The sequence below is a fragment of the Natrix helvetica genome (assembly GCF_964273705.1).
Source record: "Natrix helvetica genome assembly, chromosome: 1".
NCBI classification, from domain to species: domain Eukaryota; kingdom Metazoa; phylum Chordata; class Lepidosauria; order Squamata; family Natricidae; genus Natrix; species Natrix helvetica.
The window spans coordinates 137,414,180-137,438,188 of record NC_138548.1 but is presented as its reverse complement, the minus strand read 5'-3'; the positions used below and the strand labels follow the sequence as shown (position 1 = coordinate 137,438,188).

The window sequence follows — 24,009 nt, the reverse complement described above, 5'->3', positions numbered from 1 at the left end:
AAATTCCCCAAATCCCCCATTACCTAACCAAAAAGGACCTCTTGTTGCACCTTACCAAGTCTTGCACATTCTGCTTCAATTTCAGGTCCAGCAGTTTCCAAAATTGCTTTGGAGACACCTGTAAAGAAATGAAAAAATGGGGGAGGAGTATGCATGAATGTAAAAAGTGAACTTAAAACACAACCTTTGCTTGCTTGCAAAAATTTCATAGCAAGAAAATTCCTTAGAAATTGTGAGGTGGGGATTGAGTTAGATATTGCATTAATATATCCAAAAGAATCGAGCCACAATACTCTGAAATACTGTCTCTGCTTACAAGAAAATAGTTTTAAATCAATGAATCTTCATTTCTCCCTCTCATTCATTCACATACATGCAAACAAACTTTTGCATATCCAAATAGCTTTTTGTCTCGCCAAGAATGAGCACTTCGCTTATTAGAATGTTCAGAAGATGTTCATTTGAAATTCAGTACCTGCTTTGGATGAAAAGTTTTCATTGGTCACATTCACAATGACATCTGTCTTTTCCATGACAATATCTCCAGTCACTGACTGGAAGGTAATGGATCCAAACTGCATTTCATTACTCCCTAAAGCTGAGGTAGAAAGGGATCCGTAGGAACCTGTGACTGAGAAAAGAAACACTATGATTGAGTTATAGCACTTATATCCCTGGATTGAGCACTATCCTCCTATTCTTTGTAAAAGATATATATACCTATTTCAATATTCAGTTTAAAAAAAACATTTTTTTGGTATCCAATAAGGTCTTGCCATCGGTAGGGGAGACATCCGAGGTAGCTCGGGAGTTCATGGCTTCCATGACAGCCATGGACCTGACCCAGGTAATTCAGAGCCCCACACATGAGGGAGGTCACACACTGGATCTTATCTTTGTCTCTGGCCAGTGGAGGAGTGATCTGGGAGTAGGGGATTTAGTTATTACACCCCTGTCATGGTCAGACCACTCACTTCTCCGGCTCGACTTCCCAGCCGCTACTCCCCATCGCGGGGAGGCGGAACCGGAATGTCCAAGATGGTTCCGCCCCAGACACCTGATGGAACCTGATAGGTTCCAGACGGAGCTTGGGCCATTTCCTGTAGCCCTGACCCGCACCCGGATGGAGGACCTAGTGGCTGCATGGAATAGTGCAGCCACCGGGGCCTTGGACCGGGTTGCACCTTTGTGGCCTCTCTTGCGGCAGCGAACCACCCAGGCCCCTTGGTTTACCGAGGAGCTGAGGGTGATGAAGTGCCGCAAGAGACGCCTAGAGAGCAGATGGAGATTGTCAGGCTCTGAATCTGACCGATCACAGGTGAGAGCCCATTTACGGACTTACCTTGTGGCGTTAAGAGTGGCCAAGTGTCAGTATTGTGCCACCCTTATTGCGTCCGCAGGGAACCGCCCTGCCGCCCTGTTTGGGGTAACCCGCTCCCTCCTTCAACAGAGGCCGCGGGAAGCCCCTTTGCAGGGTAGAGCAGAGGAATTTGGGGAGTATCTGCAGGACAAAATCGCTCAGATTCGAAGCAAGTTGGTCTCTACTAGTGGGCTAGAGGGGACGTCAGAGGTGGGTCTTGAGGCTCCACTCTGGGAGGAGTTTGACTCTGTTACTTCTGACGATATGGACAGGCTGCGTAGGCGACTGCGAGCCACCACATATATATTGGACCCGTGTCCCTCCTGGCTTGTACTGGCATCCTGGAAGGTCACACGAGGCTGGCTCCAGGAGTTAGTTAACGCTTCTTTGAGTGAGGGGTTCTTGCCGGCTGCCCTGAAAGAGGCGGTGGTGAGGCCCCTACTCAAGAAGCCTTCCCTGGACCCAGCTGTGTTAGCCAACTACCGTCCCGTCTCCAACCTTTGCTTTCTGGCGAAGGTTGTAGAGAGTGTGGTGGCACAACAGTTTCCATGCCACCTGGAGGAAACTGATTATCTGGACCCGCGCCAGTCCGGTTTCCGGCCCGGCCACAGCACAGAGACGACATTGGTCGCGTTGGTGGATGATCTCTGGAGGGCCAGAGATGGGGGTTGCTCCTCCATCCTGGTCCTACTAGACCTCTCGGCGGCTTTTGATACCATCGACCACGGTATCCTATTGCATCGACTGGAGGGGCTGGGGGTGAGGGGCACCATTCTGCGGTGGTTCTCCTACCTCTCTGGCCGAGTGCAATTTGTATTGGCAGGGGGGCAGAGGTCGACCTCGAGGCCGCTCACTTGTGGGGTGCCACAGGGGTCGGTCCTCTCGCCTCTCCTGTTCAATGCATATATGAAGCCGCTGGGCGAGATCATTCGTGGGTTCGGGGTAGATTACTATCTGTACGCGGATGATACCCAGCTGTACATCTCTACCCCGAACCACCCCAACGATGCCGTCAAAGTGATGTCCCGGTGTCTGGAAGCCGTACGGATCTGGATGGGAAGTAACAGACTCAAGCTCAACCTGTCCAAGACGGAGTGGCTGTGGCTACCGGCACCCCGGTTCAACCAGCTGATTCCATCACTGGCCATTGGGGGCGAACATCTGGCCCCCGTGGATCAGGTACACAATTTGGGCGTCCTCCTAGATGCCCAGCTGTCAATGGACGACCATGTGACAGCCGTGGCAAGGGGGGCGTTTCACCAGGTTCGCCTGGTGCGCCAATTGCGTCCCCTGTTGGACCGGAACGCTCTACGCACAGTCACCCACGTGCTTGTGACATCCCGGCTGGACTACTGTAACACTCTCTACATGGGGCTCCCCTTGAGATGCACCCGAAGACTGCAGTTGGTTCAGAATGCAGCCGCGCGGGCAGTCTCGGGAGTTGCTAGATACTCCCACGTAACACCTCTCCTGCGCGGGCTGCACTGGCTACCTGTAGCTTTTCGGGTGCGTTTCAAGGTGCTGATTATCAACTTCAAAGCGCTCCATGGCACAGGGCCTAGTTATTTGCGGGATCGTATCCTGCCCCATACATCCCTTCGGCCGATTCGCTCACACAGAGAGGGACTCCTCCGGGTGCCGTCCACTAGGCTGTGCCAGCGGGCGACGCCCAGGGGAAGGGCCTTCTCTGTGATGGGCCCGACCCTCTGGAATGACCTTCCCCCTGATATTAGAATGACCATTGTCTTACCTGAAGGGTCCTTTTCAGGGCGCTGCAACGGAGAGTCCAAAGAAGGGGTTAAACACAGCCAATCTGCCCAGAACTGAATTGAAAACTTTAAGCCAGGCCTCTGGTGCTGACTCCCCTCAGATTTATTCAATGAAGACGTGGAACAGTTGCGCGCTGAAACTTCAACTGGAAGTCTAATATGGAACAAGTCAAAAATAGTCCAACAACAATAACAGAAACAACAAACAACACTGTGACTTCACAAACACCAGCGGAGAATAGACCCCAGGGCGGGGTGGACTCTCCGTTGCAGCGCCCTGAAAAGGACCCTTCAGGTAAGACAATGGTCATTTTCCAGGGCGCTGCTCTGGAGAGTCCAAAGAAGGGACATGCCCAAGCTAACTGTCACTAGGGCGGGAAGGCTCAGCCATCAGGGTCGCTCCGCTGGTATGGATGCCCTGAAGAACACGCCTCCCAAAGGCCCCTTCCGCCGATGCAAAACTGTCCAGTTTGTAATTTCGGACAAATGGAGACAGAGAAGTCCAGGTGGCCGCCTTGCAGATCTCTTCAATCGGTGCCTGTGTAGACCAGGCAGCTGTGGTGGCGGCGCTTCTAGTCGAATGTGCTGTGATATTGCGAGGCACAGGAACGGACTGTAAAACGTGGGCAAGCGCAATGCAGGCTCGCAGCCATCCCCCGATGGTAGATGAAGAGACCTTCTTGCCTTGAGAAGCTGGTTGAAAGGAGACGAATAGAGATTCGGATTTCCGAAAACTGGCCGTGCGCTTGATGTATCTGCGAATAGTCCTGTGCACATCCAGCATGTGCCAGCGCTTTTCCCTCGGGTGCCGAGGATGCGGACAAAAATCCGGAAGGACCACCTCCTGCGCCCGATGAAACCAGGAATTGACCTTCGGAATGAAGGAAGGGTCCAGCCTCAGGATTACTCTGTCGTTACGAATGAGACACAAGTCCTCTCTGACTGACAAGGCAGCCAGTTCCGATATGCGACGAGCAGACGTGATAGCGACCAGAAAAACCGTCTTGAATGTGAGGTGTCTGAGACTGGCCGTCTTTAATGGGCTCAAACGGGGGCCCGATGAGGGACCGCAACACTACATTGAGATCCCAAGATGGGTATCTGTGGACCACTGGGGGTCTCAGGTTGGTCGCTCCCCTGAGGAAACTGCGGATGGTCGGATTCCGGCCAAGAGATCCGTAGCTCTCAACTGAGAGGATGGTTGACAGGGCTGCCGCCTGGCGCCTCAGGATGTTAGGTGCCAGGCCCTTGTCCAAACCTTCCTGCAGGAAGTCCAGGATGACAGGAACCGAAGCAAGGGGCGCAGACGTACCATGAGCCGTGCACCAGCTGGCGAAGGATTTCCAAGTGGCGTCGTAGATGCGCGTCGTGGACTGCCGTCGTGACGCTTGGATGGTGCCAATCACCTTGTCTGACAACTTGCCTCTGCTTAGGAGATCCCTCTCAAGTGCCAGACGGCCAGCTGCAGCCACTGGGGTTCTGGATGTTGAAGGGCCCCCTGGCTGAGAGAGATGTCCTGTGGAGGAATCCGCCACGGTGGTGTGATCGAAAGATTCACCAAGTCTGCAAACCAGGTTCTCCTGGGCCAGTACGGTGCTACCAGCAGCACCTCCGCCTCCTCTGCTAGGATCCTCCTGATGACTCTGGGAAGAAGAGGTAGCGGGGGGAAAGCGTAAAGCAGACCTTTCGGCCACGGGCCGTGCAGCACGTTGACTCCTTCCGCCCTCGGGTCGTGGAACCTTGTGAAGAACCGCGGAAGATGCGCGTTGGCCGCGGTGGCGAACAGGTCCACCAGCGGGAGGCCGAACCTCTGGGACAGTTGCTGGAACAGCAGCGGATGTAGACGCCACTCCGAGTGGTCGACTGTGGATCTGCTCAGCCAGTCCGCCTGGGTGTTGCTCGTGCCCGAGATGTGCTCCGCCTGAAGAGAAAGGAGATACCTCTCCGCCCATCGACCCATGAGCTCCGCCTCCTTCATCAGGGATCTGGAGCGCGTTCCCCCCTGTCGATTGATGTGCGCCTTGGTGGCGACATTGTCTGTCATGATGCGCACGTGGTGGCCCTGAACGGTGCTCTGGAAGCGCTTGAGCGCAAGCCTGACTGCCCTCAGCTCCAGCCAGTTGATGCTGTGAGCGGCTTCGGAAGGGGACCACCTGCCCTGTGCGAGCTGGTTGTGGCAGTGGGCCCCCCAACCGAACAGGCTGGCATCCGTTGTGATGGTGAGCCTGACTGGCTCCTTGAATGGCGACCCCATTAACAGGGCCGGAGACAACCACCACTTTAGAGAGCGACATACCTCTGCTGGAACTGGAATCAGTCTTGTTGAGCTGCTTTCGTTTGTTCTTTGATATGGAAGCAGGAGCCACTGAAGGGGACGGGAGTGAAGTCTCGCCCAAGGCACGATTGACAGGCACGAGATCATCTTGCCGAGGAGCTGTGAGAGCTGAACCACCTTGACTAGACGTGACTGCTGCACCTGAACGACCATCTCCCGAAGGCTGGCCACCCTTTCCGGGGACAGGGATACCGTGCACGAGGTGGTGTCGATGACGGCCCCTAGATGCTTCAGTCTGGTCGTGGGGACGAGATGACTTTTTTCCAGGTTGATGGTGAACCCGTGGTCCTGGAGCGCCTGCATGGTGTGTTCTAGGTCGCTGACAGCTTGTTGATGCGATGATGACAGAATGAGAACATCGTCTAGGTAACAGTGGAGTCTGACCGGACGTGACCGTAGAAAAGCCGCCACGGCTGCGAGAACCTTTGTGAATGTCCTGGGCGCTGATGACAGGCCGAATGGCATTGCCCGGTACTGGTAATGGAGGCCCGCGTAAGAGAACCTCAGGAACTTGCGGTGGGCTTTGCGGATAGGGATGTGGAGGTAGGCCTCTTTGAGGTCTATGGACGTTAGTATATCGCCTGGCATGATGCACCCCAAGATGGACTGGAGGGACTGCATCTTGAACCTGCGATATGTCACGTGGTGATTGAACCTCTTTAGATCTAATATCCCCCTCCACCCTCCTGAGTTTTTGGGGACCAGAAACAGGATGGAGTAAAACCCTCTTCCTTCCTGGCCTGCTGGGACAGGTTCTATGGCCCTGATCTCCTTGAGGTGCCTTATCTCCTGTTCCATGAGGGATCTTTTGACTAACCCTGAGGGAACTGGACACCGGATGAAGTGGCGGGGAGGGGGGGACCAGAATTCTAAAGTGAGACCCATGCGGACCGTTTGAAGAACCCACTGGTCCGACGTGGTCTGCTCCCATTTGGCGTGAAACAACTGCAACCGCCCTCCTATGGGAGCTGACCTGTGATGGTCATTTATACCTCCTAAAGGGTCGGGAGCCGGAGCCCCACCGAAATGGCCGCTTGGAGAAGGGCTGCTGGCGACCTCTGTCTCGAAGGGACTGATGGTCCTGAGACCGCTCACCCTGCTGGGGATACGCCCGATGATAGGGGGCGGAGCTGGTGGAGGGCTCATTGTTCCGAAAGGCCTGCCTCCTGTAAGAGCCAGGACCTTTACGATCAGGCTTTTTGGTGACTGATGCCATCACTTTCTTTTTGTCCTTGTTTTCTACAAGGACTGGATCAAGGACCTCACCAAACAGCTTGTCCCCTTTAAAGGGGGCAGTAACAAGCTTCCATTTGGAGCGCATATCCACATTCCAGTGCCTAAGCCACAGGAGGCGTCTGGAAGTAACATTAGACGCTAGAGCACGCGAGGCAAACTTAGCAGCATTCAGAGTGGCATCAGCAGTGTACTCTGTGGCTGCCATGATTTTATTGATATCCTGCCTGACTTTAACGTCCTTGGCAGGTATCTTCCTCAACAACTGCCTCAGCCACAGGAGAGCCGCCCTGGAGAAAAAGGAGGCTGAAGCGGAGGACTTAATGGCCCATGCAGCTGCCTGATGGGTCTTGTGACAAGCAGTTTCGGTTCTCTTGTCCTCAGCCTTGAGCCCCTCCAACAGGTCAGGAGGGAGCACAGAAGAGGAGGTAAGAGCCGCTACAGGGGGATCGATAGGAGGGAGCTTGAGCAGCTCCTCCAGGCTGGCATCCACCGTATATAGCTTCTTGTCATGGCTGCTGGGGGTAGCCATGGTAGCTGGCTGCGCCCACTGTCTTTGAACTAAATTGAGGAACATCTTGGGTACAGGAACTATTTCCTGGACCGAAATGAGTTCCTCAAAGAGATCCCCAGATAGATCATCAGGGTCTACAACCACCTGAGCTGGGGGGGTGGACCCCATGTGAGTTGAGATCTTAGCCTTATCTAAAATGGTTTTGAAATTATCCAAATTAAATAAGCCTGAAAAGGCCGGCTTTTTGGCGGGGCTTGCCTCATCCCCAGAGAATTCAGCTTCCTGCCTAGGAAGAAATTCCTCTTCTTCCTCCCAGTCTGACTCATCGGAGGCCACTGAAGAATGCAGGGACGGAGGAGGAAGGCTAGGAGTCATCTCTCTGGAATCCTCCTAGGGTTGCAAATGGTGGGTCTTGCGAGTGCGCTTGCCACCTTTTCGCATCCCTGCCTCAATGCCCTGGGAAATGGCCCTGTTAATTATTTCCTGCATTTCAGTGGATAGGTTAGGCCCTTGGTCCTCAATGGGGCGAACCCCTTGAGTGGGCCCGGGGATCGGCTGTTGAGGGGCTAAGGGTCCCATTGGAGCTGGTCCCTCCTCCATATCAGAGGGACAGGCAAAGAGATCAGCCTGATCAGCCATGGAATGGCCTGGAGAAGTTGCCATGGCCAGGGAATCCCCTTCCTCTTCACTATCAGAAATGGGGCCTCCCTGGGCTGGAGGAATTTCCCTGGAGGGCTCCCCAGGAGACACCGAAAGGGAAGATTGGGCCTGCTGTTGGTCTTTGGAAAACTGTTTTTCTAAGGCCTTCTGTCGCCTTAATGCATCTTTGTCTAGGCCTGAGCCCTGCTTGGGGCCATGCCTGGAGTAAGGCTTACTCCCTCTAATGGCCTCCCTGGCTGCTTTCCCGGCCTGTCTTACAGGGGCTCTGGAAGAGGCACCCTCAGAAGTCTCAGGGGCCTGATCTGCCATGGTAACAATCACTGGTTGGGACAGTAGGGGGATGGGAAAACCACCACTCACCACCTCCAGAAAGCCCACCGCAGCACGATGCTCCTGAGGAGACAGAGAAACTGCAAGGCCTGAAGTAGCTTGGAATTTCTTAGGCGCGAGCAGAATTCGCTCCCAGCGCCTGCAGGAGAGTAAAGGAGGCGACCCAGCAGGCCACGATCCCACGCCGCTATCACTTGCTTGGATTGGGGCCCAGGTCGCCGGTCACACCAGGCAAGTCTGACTCCATGCGGCTCCTGCAAAGAGCCAGGCACCAGGCAGCTGCGGCAAAAAACTTTTAAAAGTAAAGCTGGAAGATTGCGCAATCCAAAATGGCGGCCGGAACTCACCGGGGCTTTGCGCGCCAAATTTAAAGAGGGAAGAAGCCAAAATGGCTGCCCTGGAAGCCCACGCAGCAATTTGACTTGCTAGAAGCACAAATTGCAACGGAGGGCTTCCAGCGGGAATCGGCCCCCAGTAGGGGTGCCCCAACAGCGCTGGCGTCGGCACTTCGACCCACGCGCTTCCCCCAACAGCTGCCTGCGGCTTCCAGGAGCCAGAGCAAAGCCCCGGACTCCAGGAGAGCCGAAAGGGTGAGAAAAACCCAATTAAAAAGGGAAAAAAACAAACTTAAATTTAAACTCACCAGCCTGCTCTAAAAATCCTTAAATATACTGTTTTAAAAAATTATTCTTCCTCTGGAGAGTCCAAGGAATCAATCTTAGAACTGGAGAAATTCTTAAAGCGCGTCCACTGGGCTAGCTGAATTGAAAAAATCTGAGGGGAGTCAGCACCAGAGGCGTGGCTTAAAGTTTTCAATTCAGTTCTGGGCAGATTGGCTGTGTTTAACCCCTTCTTTGGACTCTCCAGAGCAGCGCCCTGGAAAACAACTACGGACCTCCGCTCCTTCCGCAAGAAGGTCAAAACCCACCTGTTTATTCTAGCCGGCTTGGCCTAATTCCAGCTCTCCCACCCCAGCCTGTATTTTTCAATTTTGGTCTTAGGTTTAGTTTTTAATTTTTATAAATTTGTACAGGGGTTTAAGTTTAATTCGTTTTTAACTATATGTATGATTATTTGTAAGGCTTTTTAATTCGCTACCTGTACATCGCCCCGAGTCCCTTCGGGGAGAGGGGGCGGTCTAGAAATCAAATAAAATTCAAATTCAAGTCTGCACATTCTCTATACAAGGGAAATAAGGTCTGCACATCTGGGAAATGCTACTCTTAAAAGTGGCACCTTGAACAACTTAAGATGCTACTGAACTCTGCTGATTTTTTCCATGACTACCAAAGGGTGAAATTAGAAGACCTATGATCAAGCTTTAGTAAATGTCCCCAAAATTTTAATAGAGGTGCCGCCAAAAGGGCTACTGAAACTGCATATGCCACACTGGAACAGTTCTTTGCCCAGTGAGGAAGAGGACATTTCCAAAAGGAAAAAAAATGTGGCTCATTCATATGCTGAAATAACTCAGATAAACATTATAATCATCAAGGATTTGCTGAACAAGTCATTCTACTCCAGTTTGTGCATCATAAGTTTGGTCTAGTGGTTAAGGCACCAGACTACAAAGTGGTAGACTGTGAGTTTGAGTTCCAACTTAGGCATGAAAGCCAGCTGGGTGATTTTGGGTCAGTCACTCAAAAAAAGAAGAAGAGGAGTTCGCCTCCTTGCGTTATTTGTAAAAATAATAAAGACAGGATACAAACAAACAAATAAATCCTACTAAGCTACGATTCACAAACAACAATAGCTGTATTTGTACACTGCATTAACTACCAAGAGCAGACATATCATGCTATGGCTTCGCATATGTGGTGATAGGCATTCTGAAAGAAAGTCTAAAACAGAGATTTTCCGGCTTTGGTGACTGGCAGAAGGAGGGAAGAGAGAGGGAATGATTGCATGTGAGTGGTGGGCAAGCACACACACTGTCCAAGACCCAGTAGTGGATCATGGGCTGGGAGTTGAAGACCCCCAGTATAAAACATCTTCTGTAAATGTAGTCCCTCCATCTTCTAATAGCTATTATTGACATTATTTAAAGGAAGGATTGTCAACATATCTCTCATGTTACATGCCAGTTGGACCCAATACAGTTCTGGAACTCATGATAAGAAAAAGTTGGAGAAAGAAGTCTGCCCAACCGAGCCCACTCATTACCTGCCATTTCTTCATTGCCCGGTGGTACAGCCTTGAGAATATCATCAATCCCAGATCGAAAAACCTTTGTAAATGCCTAGGGGGGAAAGTTATCCACATGTTTCCAAAACTATGCAAAGAAGGAACAATAACACCATGGAACAATTCTTGTAACATTTCAATAATGGCACGGAGGGTAGTGAGCTTGCAAATTTGGGGATCCTGAGGGACCGTGTCAATGAATGGCGTACAATGAGGGTTTCTACTAAAAATAGGTGGATCCAATATCTTCAGTAAAATATAACCACTGTCAGAATAGGCGGAAGCCAGGAAGCTGTTTAGTGCTTTTACAACAATTTACTAACATTATGGCAAAATTGCTACTCACCCCCCCCCCCAAAAAAAATCCATGAGGCTCTGGATAAAACTATTTGCTTTGACTGTCCTGAAAGACATCACTGATGCTCATCTTTGAGAAGAAGAGATGATTGAGTGGAAGATACTGCCAAATACAATGAGATATGTGCATTATTCCACAGAATATTTAAACGTGGTTAATAGGCATCTGGCTGGATTTGAACATACTATGTCACACATCCTAACAAAACAAAGCATTACGTTTGGTAAGAGAGTCAGTTTGGTGTAATGGCTAGGAGCCAGGAGACCTTGAGTTCAAGTCCCATCTTAGCCGTGAAATTTTGGACCAGCTGCTCTCTCTCAACCCAACCAACCTCACAGGGTTGGGGAAGATAGGATGAGGAAGGTGTGTTGGTTATTCGCCGCCTTAAGTTATTTGTAAAAATAGTAAAGGTGGGATAAAAACAAACGAACTAATGTATTAATGAATTTAGTCAAAATCTAGCAAATCACATTGTAGCTTCAAAAGACACGTGGGCCACCTTTGAATGTATCTGGGGAAATAGATGCCCATCCAACAGTCCAGCTTTGCTGCTGCTGTTTTTGTAATAATTAGTTGGAAACTTACAACTATTTTTGCAAATTATAGATTGAGGGTTCTTAAAAACAAAGGGCAGTTTCTTATTTGGAAGAAAAGTAACATTACCTTTATATTAACTTCATCTTTTGGATGTAAGAGAACATGAACATTCTGAAGGGACTTGATATTCTTCTTTCTACTGAATGTAAGTATTTCTTGAAACATACATTTAGCCACCTCATCATTTGGAAAATTAAAACCTCCAGTCCCAATGGCTGGGAAAGAGATAGACTTTAATGACAACATTTCGGCCCTCTCCAGACAATTTCTGATAATACTTTTAAGTATCTGTAGAATATAAAGCAATATTTCACAATTACGCTTTAAAAGAACCAATATTAACACAAGACTTAATTTAGCAGCCAGAACAGACAAGAGGTGTGCACAGATCAACCTCATTCACACATAAAGAGAGGGATATATATATAAAAAGGAGAGTTATATCCATTTACATCAACTCAGCATATTCAATTGCATCAAAACTATAGCTCTGGTATTGAAGAATGGATTACAAAGAAATGCCTCCATTTTTTACATATAGTAAGAAGATATAATGTATATTATATCAGCCCATCAATGGATAAGCCAACCCTCAAACATTTTTTTAAAGTATGATGAAAAATACGCCACACACATAGATAAACTGTTCCAAATTTGTCATGATATTTTAGTTAAAAATTTGAGGGTTGGCTCATATACAGATGGGCTTAATTCACAAGTATATACAGGTAATTTAAAAACTATGATTTTATATCCTTGTAGATAAACTAACTTCAAGAGGCAACTGGACTTTCTGTTTTTTCTTTGAAGATGTTTCACTTCTTATCTGAGAAGCTTCTTCAGCTTCAGCGTCAAGTTGCCTGTTGAAAAAACACCTTTGGGACTAAAATTCTTAGCTTATCTTCAAGTATATAAAGTATTCAGGAATAAGATGGACAATTTTGCATACATGCTTTGTAACTTCAGTACAAACTGACACACAAAGATTGATGTTAAAACAAACTATGTAGAAGAGCCATTGAGAATGCTTAGGAAAGAATTGGCAAAGCTCAAGAAACTGCCTTGACTACACATAAGCATTGTAAAAGGAATCATTTGTTCCCATTATTCTTTAACCTGAATTGTTAATCTCATGTAGAGACATAAGATTATAAAGGTCATAAACAATCCTTTTTTTTGACTTGTGAACATTATATTCCAACACAATTAGAGCAAAATGAACCAGTACCTTGGTTGCATTCCCTTTTCCTTCATCCCACGGTGAAACTATGACATGGAACAAGAAACCGCAGGCAAGGTTATGCCCATGGGTTTGAATTACACAGTTGCCTTGGGCTCGTTGATCTTGAACCACTTGATGGAACTCATCTTGAAGCCCAACTCCAGCCTTCTGTAGCACGGCTTTGGAAAGTGGGCCTACGCCAAGCTTTAGATCTTCACCAATAGTGCTTACGATAACATCCGTCTGGAATCAAAGCCACATTAAAATTACTTCCGAGATTTTATGCATTACAATATTAAGGTAACACATGGAAATAATAGTCCTTAAACAAATGAGTTATCTTTGATTCACAGGGAGCTCCAGCAGTGAATGGGAATGGTTTGGGAGAAAGGTTGCTAATTCCTTGCAACTCCCATCTCTGTGACTCATATCCTAATGAATTGGTTCTGATTATTAATTCAAGAGGTTGGACGAGTGGCAGATAAATCATTAGCACTTCCTTCCATTTGTCAAGGTTTAAACGTGCCTTTTCCATTAACAGAACCCATTAAACAGAGAATGGAAAGTCAGTCCATATCCTTTGCCTAGATGTGAAAAGTAAAATTTCCTGTTACTCATGTATCACATCCCTGGTTCAGACTTTTCTCTTCAAAAGCAACAGCCTTTAAAATTAGTCAAGAATAACAGAATAATAGAGTTGGAAGGGACCTTGGAGGTCTTCTAGTCCAACCCTCTGCTTAAGCAGGAAACCCTACAGCACTTCAGGCAAATGGTTATCCAATATCTTCTTAAAAACTTCCAGTGTTGGAGCATTCACAACTTCTGGAGTCAAGTTGTTCCACTGATTAATAGTTCCAACTGTCAGACTAAAAGACTATTCCACTCTTCTTTAAGATATGCATCCAATTCTAATCTAACCCAACAAATCTAACTGGGCGTTGGAGAAGATGGTGTTCAGATGCCAATTTTGTTTTAGACTTCTCCTTCAATGTGAAATATCAGCATTTTAGAAGCATAATAATAAATAGTCCGAAATAAATATGTTCTATTTGCATTGAGGATAATTCAAATTCCTCTGCTAATTGAAATGCTTACCGTAGCATCTTCGATGCCTTTTTCTTCTATGATAAGTTTCAGACCTTCATCAGAAGTCATTACAAGATCTTCTTCATGCTCCAAAAGTTGACTGACTGATGGAGGAGGCAGTGGTGTGGGCTGGGGTGGTGCACTTTTAAACACTTTGTGTAAAGCATCAGAAAAAGCCTGAACTGTTTGAGGAGTCATATCTACCAGGCAAATCTGTTTCAGGCTGCCATTCTCAGAAAATTCTTCTAAGGTTTCCTTAATGGCTGTTAAAATGGAATGAGTGCACTCTTTTATTGGGAATCCAAAAACCCCAGAGCTTATGGCAGGGATAGCTATGGAGCGATGCCTGCATTTTTCTGCCAGTTTTAAGCTTTCCCTTACAGCTTTCTTTAAGAGTTGTGTACAGTTTTCTTTGTTGGCACTGGTCCACCTTGGCCCAACAGCATGAATCACCTGTTTGCACGGCAAGTTCCCAGCTCCTGTGATTACTGCGCAGCCAGGCTTCAGATCTCCACATTTCTGTATAATAACATCACATTCATCTTGTAATTTTCGGCCAGCCGCTTTTAGCAAAGCATTGGCAAGGCCACCAATGTGCTTCAGTGTTTCATTTGATGCATTGACCACAACATCAGCTTGATAAGTGGTCAGGTCTCCCATGAAGACCTCTATCACCACACCATTTTTAAAGTTTACCTTAGTTTGAAGGTGTTCTACATTTCCCCCAGAACCTCCATTTTTCTCATCATCGCTTTGCAATCTGATCAAAGAGCTGAATTCCATTTTTACTAGCTTAACATAGTGATGTTCTTGGTTTTTGAAAAAGTCTTTCACTCCAGGTTTATCAAACACTACATTTACGGAGTAGAGTGAAGACAGCATTTGTTCCACCACCACTGTTGCTTTTGTCACTACTTCCTTGGGTCCACTCAAGACAATGTTCCTCTGTTTTGGCAGGAGTCCAAAATTAATTCTCAGGCCCTTCTTATTCAAATCACACCAAACCTTCTGCTTTTCCTCCTCTATAAACTGCACAATAGCCACTGACTTGACAGGAATTACTGCGTGTATGTGTTTTTTTTTTTCAACAAAATCAAAAAGTTGCTGGTAGACATCTGCTACAACTTTTGTATAACCAGCTACAATAATTTCAGCATCCCAATCCAAATCAACCCTGTCGTCAATTATTACACTTTTTTCAACAGAATTGTTTAGCTTCTGCAGATGCTTAATTAATTTTTTCCATTGTTTTCTGTGGATGAGTTCTGGGTCCTTCAATATAATGTGTTCATGAGTCAAGCTTTTCTTTATTTGTTCCTCTGCTTTTAAGAGGTCTTCAGGACAATATCCTACCAATGCTATAGAATCATTTGTAAGTTCATAGGCTGCATTAATTTTATTTTCCCTAAACAGGCTCCCTGACACCGTGTCAGGGTCTGCACTTTGTAGGAATTGAAAAATAGAAGGATGAATGTTGACATTTTTCTCTCCTATCCTGATCATTTTCTCTAGTAAATCACTTTTCATTTTGTAAACCTCTGCAGCTATTCCATTCAGTTGCAACTGCTTTGCTGAAGCATCGTAACGCCATTTTTGTCCAGTGTTTTCTTCACTGATATTCTCTTCTAGCAAGATCTGCTGCAAAACTTTATACTTCCCTGGGGAAATTGACAACGTTTGCTGTAATGTTTGCCTGGCTATTTCAGCATCCTTGGTCAAATGTTCCACATATTCCCTCAACTCTTTCTCCACACTATCCACAGTGAATGCAAAACCAGCTAGAGTAACACAATTTTTGGAGTCATCCGGCAGAGCCAACACATTTTTTAACAAATTGTTTTCAATGGTCTCCCATTTTTCTGGAATGATTTTGCATTTAACTGTCTTGAATTTTGACAGGATGCATGCAAACTCCACAGAAACTTTATCTTTCCAAGACCTAATCAATTCTTTTATGGATGTTCCTTGTTTAGCTAAAATAACTGAGGGAGACAGTACGACTTCTGGTTGCTCACAAGTTGCCTGGGGCCATATTAGTTCACAGAAAGAATTGGCCATTTCTTTCTCTACTTCTTGAATTAATGTAGACTTTCCTTGTATAAACTGCCATATATAAGGATCTAAAGGGACACTGATAGATTCTGGCATCTTGATTTGTGGCTTCTCCTTTCCATACAAAACTGTACCCAATGAACAGTAGAATGGATAAACCAGGACTGACTGGCCATTTAATGAGTGCTGCTTTTTCAATGCTGTCAGAGCAGCTATAAACAAAGAAACACAAATAGAATATACTGAGAATTTGTATCAGAAGTTGCAATAGAAACAGATACAATTCAGATTCCATGCAGTGAATAATCAAGCCATGTACACTATTTACAAAACAAACACAGATTTTTGAATTTCCTGGAAAATTTCTTACCAACTTTTTTTTAAAACCAATCTTATTCATTTCCTCATTGCTGATATACCATATTTCTCATAATAAACTATATATTTCTACCAGCATTTATATGTTTTATACATACAGTATCTCCATACATTTTCTCTCTATGCACAATCATCTGCTTGTTCTAGTTTCGGCCATTTGTGCATAGCTTGCATCATTCAGTCCATTTTCCCTTCCAACACAACTACTTAATATATCTTTGATAGATTAATTAAGTTACAAGTAATCCTCGTATTTCATTCACATCATACATGTTTGATTTATTCTCTGATCAAAACTATTTATATTTATTAATTAGATGCATTATGGCTGCCTACTCCAGGCAATTTACAAAATCCAAATACAGAATTAAAAAAGTTAAAAACATAAAACAAAACTTGACAGTCCAGACTTAAAAACCACCACAATAAAACATGATGGGGATCCACAAAAATAGTAACCTAGATCTCTGAATATTTATGCTTATTTCCATATTTTATCGCTCAAACTCACTTTACCTTCACCACATACTACTCTTGCATCTTTCAACAATTTTCAATTCCATCTCTGCAATCAATGTTCCATAAGTCAACACCATTTCTTTACATTGCAAACCACATTCATGGAGTAAAGCAGAGGCCAACAAAATGCACATTGCCTGTCTCACCAGCTCCAATTTTTGTCCTGTGATTTAATAATTAGTTTTTGGCTGCAGCTGCTGTGTCTTTTCTGCCAATTCTGCCATTTGAAATTCTACTGATATGCACATACCAAGCCCAATGCTGTTATGTGCCCAAACTTCCCACATCAGGTTTTTTATTTCTAGCCAAGCAGTAGCAAGCTCTTTTTGTGTAAAAATAGAAAATTACCTTGAGAGTCACCAAATGTAACCAGAGCTGAATCTTCTGTGGGTAAGATCTGAATATCAGATACTTGTCCTCCTCCATGTTTTGGACTTTCAAAATAGAGAGTTAGGAATTCACTGGATGTTGCAGCTGGGATGTTCTCCACTCTGATTTTATGAGTCAATTCGAGAGGTCTGGCTGTAAGTCTATACTGCTGGAATCTGTAGTTTGTGGAACATTGCTTGAGAAAATTTGCAGCTGCTAAAAATAGAAATCAATGGGTTTACTTAATAACCACAGCATTTGCTTAACAAGTGCAGCAATCACTTGCCAAATCATGATGGTTCTCTTAATACCCATAAAAATGGATTGTAAAATTGGGTCAGTCATGACTTATAACCATTATGGGCAGGCTTTATAATGGTTGTATGTTAAGGACTATCTATACTGTCTGCTAATTTATTCAATTAATCTTTCCACCCTTTTTCTCAAAAGAGCATTCAGTTGCATACAAAAGCTCTTGATCTAAGTATGCAAGATGCTTTTAATGTGCTATGAAAATTCCTGGTGAAACAGACATGTTTAGGCTGTTGGTTTGAAAGTGTCTTCTCAGATTGTCAGTTGGTCTTACTTGAACTGCATGTCTAGAAGCGGTCGTGGGAGGAGTCACAAGTGGGTATTAACACGGCCCATTTGCCTGGAGACTGAGGTAAATTTGAAGCCACTCCCTCTGCTTCCTTCTCGTGACTCCCCAGATTAACCGATGGTCCAGTCCAAGAGCCTGGGAGGGAAGGGAACAAGAACAAGGGACAACAACTCCCTCCCCTCAGGCCTGACTGACCAACTGCTAAGCCCCCTCAGGCCCCCCATGCACAGGTGCGCACAGTACGGGCGGGAAGTGACTCCTCCCATGACCGCTTCTAGACATGCAGTTCAGTTAAGACCACCTGACAGTCTCCGAAGTGAGGTGTGGGAGGAGTCACATGTGGGACATACCAAAGCTATATGTCCATGGGAGGGAATCATTGGGCCTGAGCCCCCCGAGTGTCCAACCTGGAGAACCCTCCTACCAAAAGACACCTCCGCAGGGCAGAGGCATCCACCCGGTAATGCCTAATGAAGGGAGAAGGCGAAGCCCAAGCGGCCGCCCTGCATATATCCTCAATGGGCGCCTGGGTAGCCCAGGCCACAGAGGTAGCTGCACTCCTTGTAGAGTACGCCGTGATGCCCTCAGGGACCGGAATCCCCCATGCCTCATAGGCCTTAGTGATAGCTAATCTGATCCATCGGGTGATACCTTCGCCCCCCTGGAAGAAGGCTGGAAGGATATGAAAAGCGCCTCCGGGTTGTGCAACGAACGTCGTGGGCAGGCTTTTTCTGAGCTTGTCGAATCAATAGACTGTAGAGGTGTTTTTTTTAAGATCATAAACGCCTTGGACACTCCGGAATCCTTAGGAATTTTGGAGAGAGATACAGCTGTTGGGTAGAGCAACTTGTGTAGCCCCCCAGAAGGATTTATAGCCTCTGGGGTGTGGGCAAGGAGAGCCCCCCTTTGCAGCTGTTTTACGCTCCGGTCTACTGATATCCTCCGCTAATGATTTAGTGGAGCAAGACGTCGTGAACAGCCTTTAACTCCGAGCAACCCAAGAAGGAAACATTTGCAAGTATCTTAAGTTTTAAGTTTGAAAAATTTTATTAAAGAATGCTACTGTTGAACTTGAAAGGCGTGGGCTTAGAACAAAGGATTCAAAATGGCGTTAATTTATAGCTGAAAACCTAAAGAAAACAAAAGTTAACTGTTTGCTGACAGCTGGGGGCGGAAAAGGAGTAAAGGTGGAACGGCTGAAATAATTATTAACAACTCTAAAGTTAGTTTATATAACCTGATCTACTTGGAAGAGCATTTTGTTATCTTTGCTTGGAAGGATTTCAGCAATTAAAATGAACATTCTACCTAGATTCATCTTTTTATTCCAGATGATACCGGTGCTTAAATCAGATAAAATATTGCTAGAATGGCAAGCAACATTAAATAAATTTGTTTGGAAGGAGAAAAAACCGAGAGTAAAGATGAAGATTATGCAAGATACTCGTGAAAGAGGTGGCCTTAGACTCCCAAACCTCCGATTGTATTATGAAGCTGCGGTATTGACGCATGTAGCAGATTGGTTTGGGAAAACAAAAACGGAACTGTGGAATATAGAAGGTCATGATCTTGTTCTGGGATGGCATGCATATCTTTTTTATGAAGATAGGGTGGATAAAGTGTTTAACAATCATGTTCTCCGAAGTGCCTTGATGAGAATATGGAAGAAGCACCGGCCCAATTGGGATTATAAAATACCACTTTGGTTGGATCTTGCAGACACCATGTGGATTACGAATACTAAGTCACTCGGGGGGTGTTTATATAAAGACGTGCTTATTGCTGATGGGGACGAATGGCAGTTGAAAACTTTGGAACAACTGTTGGAAGAAGGAATTACTTTAAATTGCTTACATTATATACAGTTACAGAAGAGATGGAAAGAAGATTGTAGGGTCGGTTTTATGGATAAAGAAGTGGAACTGATCAAGCAGATAAAAGAGACTGGCCCAAAACAGGTTAAAAGAATATATAATGTACTGTTAGAAAGAGACTCAGAAAGTGAATTGGTTAAGGATTGTATGATTAAATGGGCTCAGAATTTTGATGAATCGGTTATGTTGGACACGTGGGAAAAAATATGGGTTCAGAATGTTAAATTTACAGTCACAGAATCTAAGGGAGAACTTTTATAAAATGTTTTACAGATGGTATTTAGATCCTAAAAAATTATCATGCATGTACCCAAATGTTCAACCAAAATGTTGGAGATGCGGGTGCCTAGATGCTACCTTTTTTCATGTATGGTGGACTTGCAATAAGGTTAAAGCTTTTTGGATAAAAATATGGTGGGTTATGCAAAATGTATTTAAGAAAAGAATACAATTCACTCTGCAAATGTTTTTACTGGGTATAACTAAGGATTTTACTAAAGGGGAAACAAAACTGGTTTTGTATATGGTTATAGCAGCTAGGTTGTTGATTGCGCAACATTGGAAAAAAGATTTTTTACCGACAATTGATCAATGGATTCAGAAAGTGGCGGGGTTCGCCGAAATGGCAAAAATTTCAGCTTTCTTAAAAGGTCAGAAGCAGGAGAATTATACACAGGAATGGGTAAAATGGATTGATTATATACAGAATAAATATCAGACTAGGAAGTACTATGTAGCCTTTAGGTAAGAATGTTTAGATTGGGTTCTTGACAGATGATCAGAGTAAATAATATATGGGTTGCTTGGAATTGTTAGAGTGGTGTATAGCGGAAGTCAGGGGGTGGGTTTAAATGGGAGGTGGGGGAGGGTTAGGGTGGAGGGTGGGGAAATATATATGCATAATAAATTTAGAAGATGGGATTAATGAGATATTGCTATTTTAAGAGAAACCTATATTATGACTTATATATGTTTAATTAATTTAGATGATGGGGTTATTGGGCTATTGTTACTTTAAAAGAAACTTATACTATGATTGTTGGGAGGCGAGGGGGCACAATATTTGAATGAGAAATCTATTTTAAGACAGGGGGAGGGGAGGGGGTACAGTATTTGTATGTGATTTACATTATATGGCGGGGGGGTAAAAAGGGGGGAAATTTGTTTGTGTAAAACTTTTTCAATTAAAAAAAGAAAAGAAAAGCGCCTCCAACTTCCTGAAGGCAGCCGTGCACCTGAGGTAGATGCGCAGGGCCCTACTGACGTCCAGGCGGTGCCAGGACCTCTCCCTTTCTCTGGAAGGTGCCAGACAGAAGTCCGGAAGCACCTCCTGAGCCCTATGGAAAGGCGTGTTGACCTTGGGCAGGAAAGCAGAGTCCAGCCTGAGAACCACCCTGTTGTCATGGAAGGTGCACAAATCTGCCCTGGTACATAAGGCATTGATTTCAGATACCCACCTAGCCGAGGTGATGGCTACTAGGAAAACCACCTTGAGAGTCAGCAGCTGGAAGGATACCTCCCTCCAAGGCTCAAAGGGCACCTCCATAAGAGCCTGGAGCACCGTGGGCAAATCCTAGGTGGGAAACCTGTTGTGGCCCAGCAGGATCGGTTGGAGCTGCAACCAGACTCCGACAGCGAGGGGCCCTATGAGTTGGCTCTGGAAGATGCGGAGGACCTTGGACAGGGTTCCGACTCCGAGCAGGGATCAGAGAGGCTGGTTGGCCACCAGGAGGCGCCTGAGGCATGGAGCAGCGGTGAAAGCCAAAGGGAGTGTGCTCCTGACATCATGCCTTGGAGCAGTGGGGAGGAGACAAGGGAGTTGGTCCTGGACGCCCAGCAATGGAGGGCTGATAGACGTAGAGAACAACTACGCAGATACAGAAGATAATTGGACCCAAGTGGTTGTAATTAGGCTCCTCTCAAGATAGTATTTAAGGAGGGACTTCCCTGGAGGCTGGTTGCAGAGTTCAACTTATTTACCAACGCTGGACAAGCTCTCGTGTCTGTGTCTTATCTTGGAAGCCTGGATTGCTGCCAAGGTCTAGTCAGTGTGTTAATTTACTGTGAATAAATTGTCTAGTAGTATTTTTGTCTTGGAGTGCTTTGGTGTACGAAAAGGGAGTCAGAACAGAAACCTATAGATGACCAGAGGCCGAAGGTTAGCAGTGCCTCTGTGGAATCTCTTTATGACCGGAAGTTGGGATAGGGATCTAGATCCCACCCCCCAATGACTGTGGCCAAGGCTGATACCTGTCTCCTGAGGGTACTGGGAGCCAGACCTTTCTCCTACCCATCCTGGAGGAACTCCAGTACCTGCGGTGCTGAAGCCGAGGCCAGCTCCACCTGGGCTGACCTACACCAGATTACGAAGAAATTCCAGGTCACATCATAAATTTGCATGGTCAACTCCTGTCTGGAAGCCTCAATGGTCCTGATTACCCTGGCTGAGAATTGGGCCTCCCTCAGTTGCTTCCGCTCAAGCGCCAAGCAGTTAGCTGGACCCACTCCCGATCCGGGTGCCCTAGACTCCCCTGGTAAAGAGCTACCACCTCCCTGGGGAATCCTCCAATGAGGCAGAACCGACAGACTCACAAGGTCCGCGAACCAGGGCTGTCGGGGCCAATGGGGCGCTACCAGAATCACTTCTGCCCTCTCTAGCACTAGCTTCCTCAGAACCTCGGGAAGGAGAGGAAGGGGAGGGAAGGTGTAAAGGAGTCTGGACAGCCATCTGCAGAGAAGGGCGTCGAAGTCCACTGCTCCCTAAACTGGGAACTGCGAGATGAACCTCGGAACCTGAGTATTCAGGTATTCTGAGTATATGAGATCCACTGTCGGCTGGCCAAACCTCTGACAAATCCACTCGAAGATGCTGGAATGTAACTGCCACTCCCCGTGGTTCACCGTCTCCCTGCTGAGCCAATCTGCCTGTCAGTTGTCCACCCCGGAGATGTGCTCCGCCCGAATCGATGAGATTCCGTTCCGCCCAGTTGCCCAGCCAGGCTGCTTCATTGCGTAGTGCCAAGGAGTGTGTGCCCCCCTGCTTGTTCACATAGGCTTGGCTGCCACGTTGTCCATCAGGACCAGGATATGCTGACCGACCACCGCTTCTTTGAAGTATCGAAGCACCAGGTGAATCGTCCTGAGCTCCAGCCAGTTGATGTTCATCCGCAGTTCCGTGGGCGTCCACCTGCCCTGCACTATCTGGGACTGCAGTTGTGCCCCACAGCCGAACAGGCTCGCATCTGTAGTCAGGACCAACCTGTCCGGCTCCCTGAAGAGGGAACCCTTGGCCAGGGCTGGGGACATCCACCAATGGAAGGAGAGAAACACCTGGAGTGGGACCAGAACCTTGAAGATGGCGTCACACGTCCCGTCTCTCTGGTGCGGCAGCAGGAACCACTGCAGCTCTCTGGCATGAAGGCGAGCCCAAGACACTATCCCGATTCAGGAGATGAACTTGCCCAGGAGCCTGGAGAGAAGGACTACGGGAACAGAACGTGTCTTGCAGATCTCCCGGATCAACTCCAAAATACTGTCCCTACACTCCTGTGACAAAAACACCTCACATGCCACCGAGTCAATGATGGTCCCTAAATGCTGGAGCCTAGTGGTAGGGGCTAGATGGCTCTTATCGAGATTAATCGAGAACCCCAGGGACTGCAGGGTGGCAATTGTGAGATTCAAATCCCTCTTAGCTCGGTCTGCTGTCTTGGCCAGCACAAGAATGTCATCAAGGTAACAATGTAACCGGACAGGGAAGGACCTAAGATGGCCTGCAGTTACAGCTAACACCTTGGTGAAGGTTCTAGGGGCAGATGCCAACCCAAAGGGAAGGGCCCTGTATTGGTAGTGCACTGCACCATAGGCGAATCTGAGGAATTGATGATGTTCCGGAGCGATAATATGAAGATAGGCTTCTGTGAGATCGATGGAGGCTAAGAAGTCACCCTGTCTGATGCCCTCCAAAATGGACTTGAGAGAAGCCATCTTAAACTTTCAGTAAACCAGTCTAGAATTTAACAATTTTAAATATAGGATGGCTCTCCACCCCCCTGAACTCTTAGGAACCACAAACAGGTTGGAATAAAACACTAAGGCAGTGATGGTGAACATGTGGCACGCGGAGCCATTTCTCCGTGAAGCCTCCGGAGCGCAAAAAAAACGGCCCTATGGGCAAACCGGAAGTTCAGGAACGGACTTCCGGTTTGTTCGGAGGGTCGTTTTGACTGAAGCCTTCGGAATGCTTAAAATGATCCTCCGAGCAAACCGGAAATCACTTCCGGTTTGCTCGGAGGGTCGTTTTGACTGCTCCGAAGGCATCAGGGAAGCCTCCTGAAGGCATCCGGGAGGGGCGGGGGAGGCTGTTTTCGCCCTCCCCAGGCTCCTATAAAGCCTCTGGAGCCTGGGGAGGGCGAAAAAAACATGTAAAAATGGGGGGGGGGAGTGCCTGTAGTGTGTGCATGCGCACTCGGGGGCACACGCATCGCATTATGGGTGCAGCATGCCTGCACACGACCCCCTGCGCTCCCCCCACTTATGGCACGCGAGCCAAAAAAGGTTTGCCATTG

The 24,009-nt window shown here is 46.8% G+C and overlaps 1 protein-coding gene across 1 annotated transcript in view; it reads right to left on the bottom strand.

Annotated features, from left to right (window-relative positions):
• Positions 1-24,009, bottom strand: part of PARP14 (poly(ADP-ribose) polymerase family member 14) — a 48,821-nt gene that overhangs the window by 15,435 nt on the left and 9,377 nt on the right. Inside the window, exons 5-11 of the mRNA XM_081934016.1 lie at positions 16,946-17,182; positions 13,658-15,912; positions 12,569-12,805; positions 11,407-11,628; positions 10,365-10,440; positions 476-631; positions 56-118 (exon numbers count right to left, since the gene is read on the bottom strand). Of these exons, the coding sequence (XP_081790142.1) occupies positions 56-118; positions 476-631; positions 10,365-10,440; positions 11,407-11,628; positions 12,569-12,805; positions 13,658-15,912; positions 16,946-17,182 (3,246 nt within the window). The remainder of the gene's footprint in view (positions 1-55; positions 119-475; positions 632-10,364; positions 10,441-11,406; positions 11,629-12,568; positions 12,806-13,657; positions 15,913-16,945; positions 17,183-24,009) is intronic.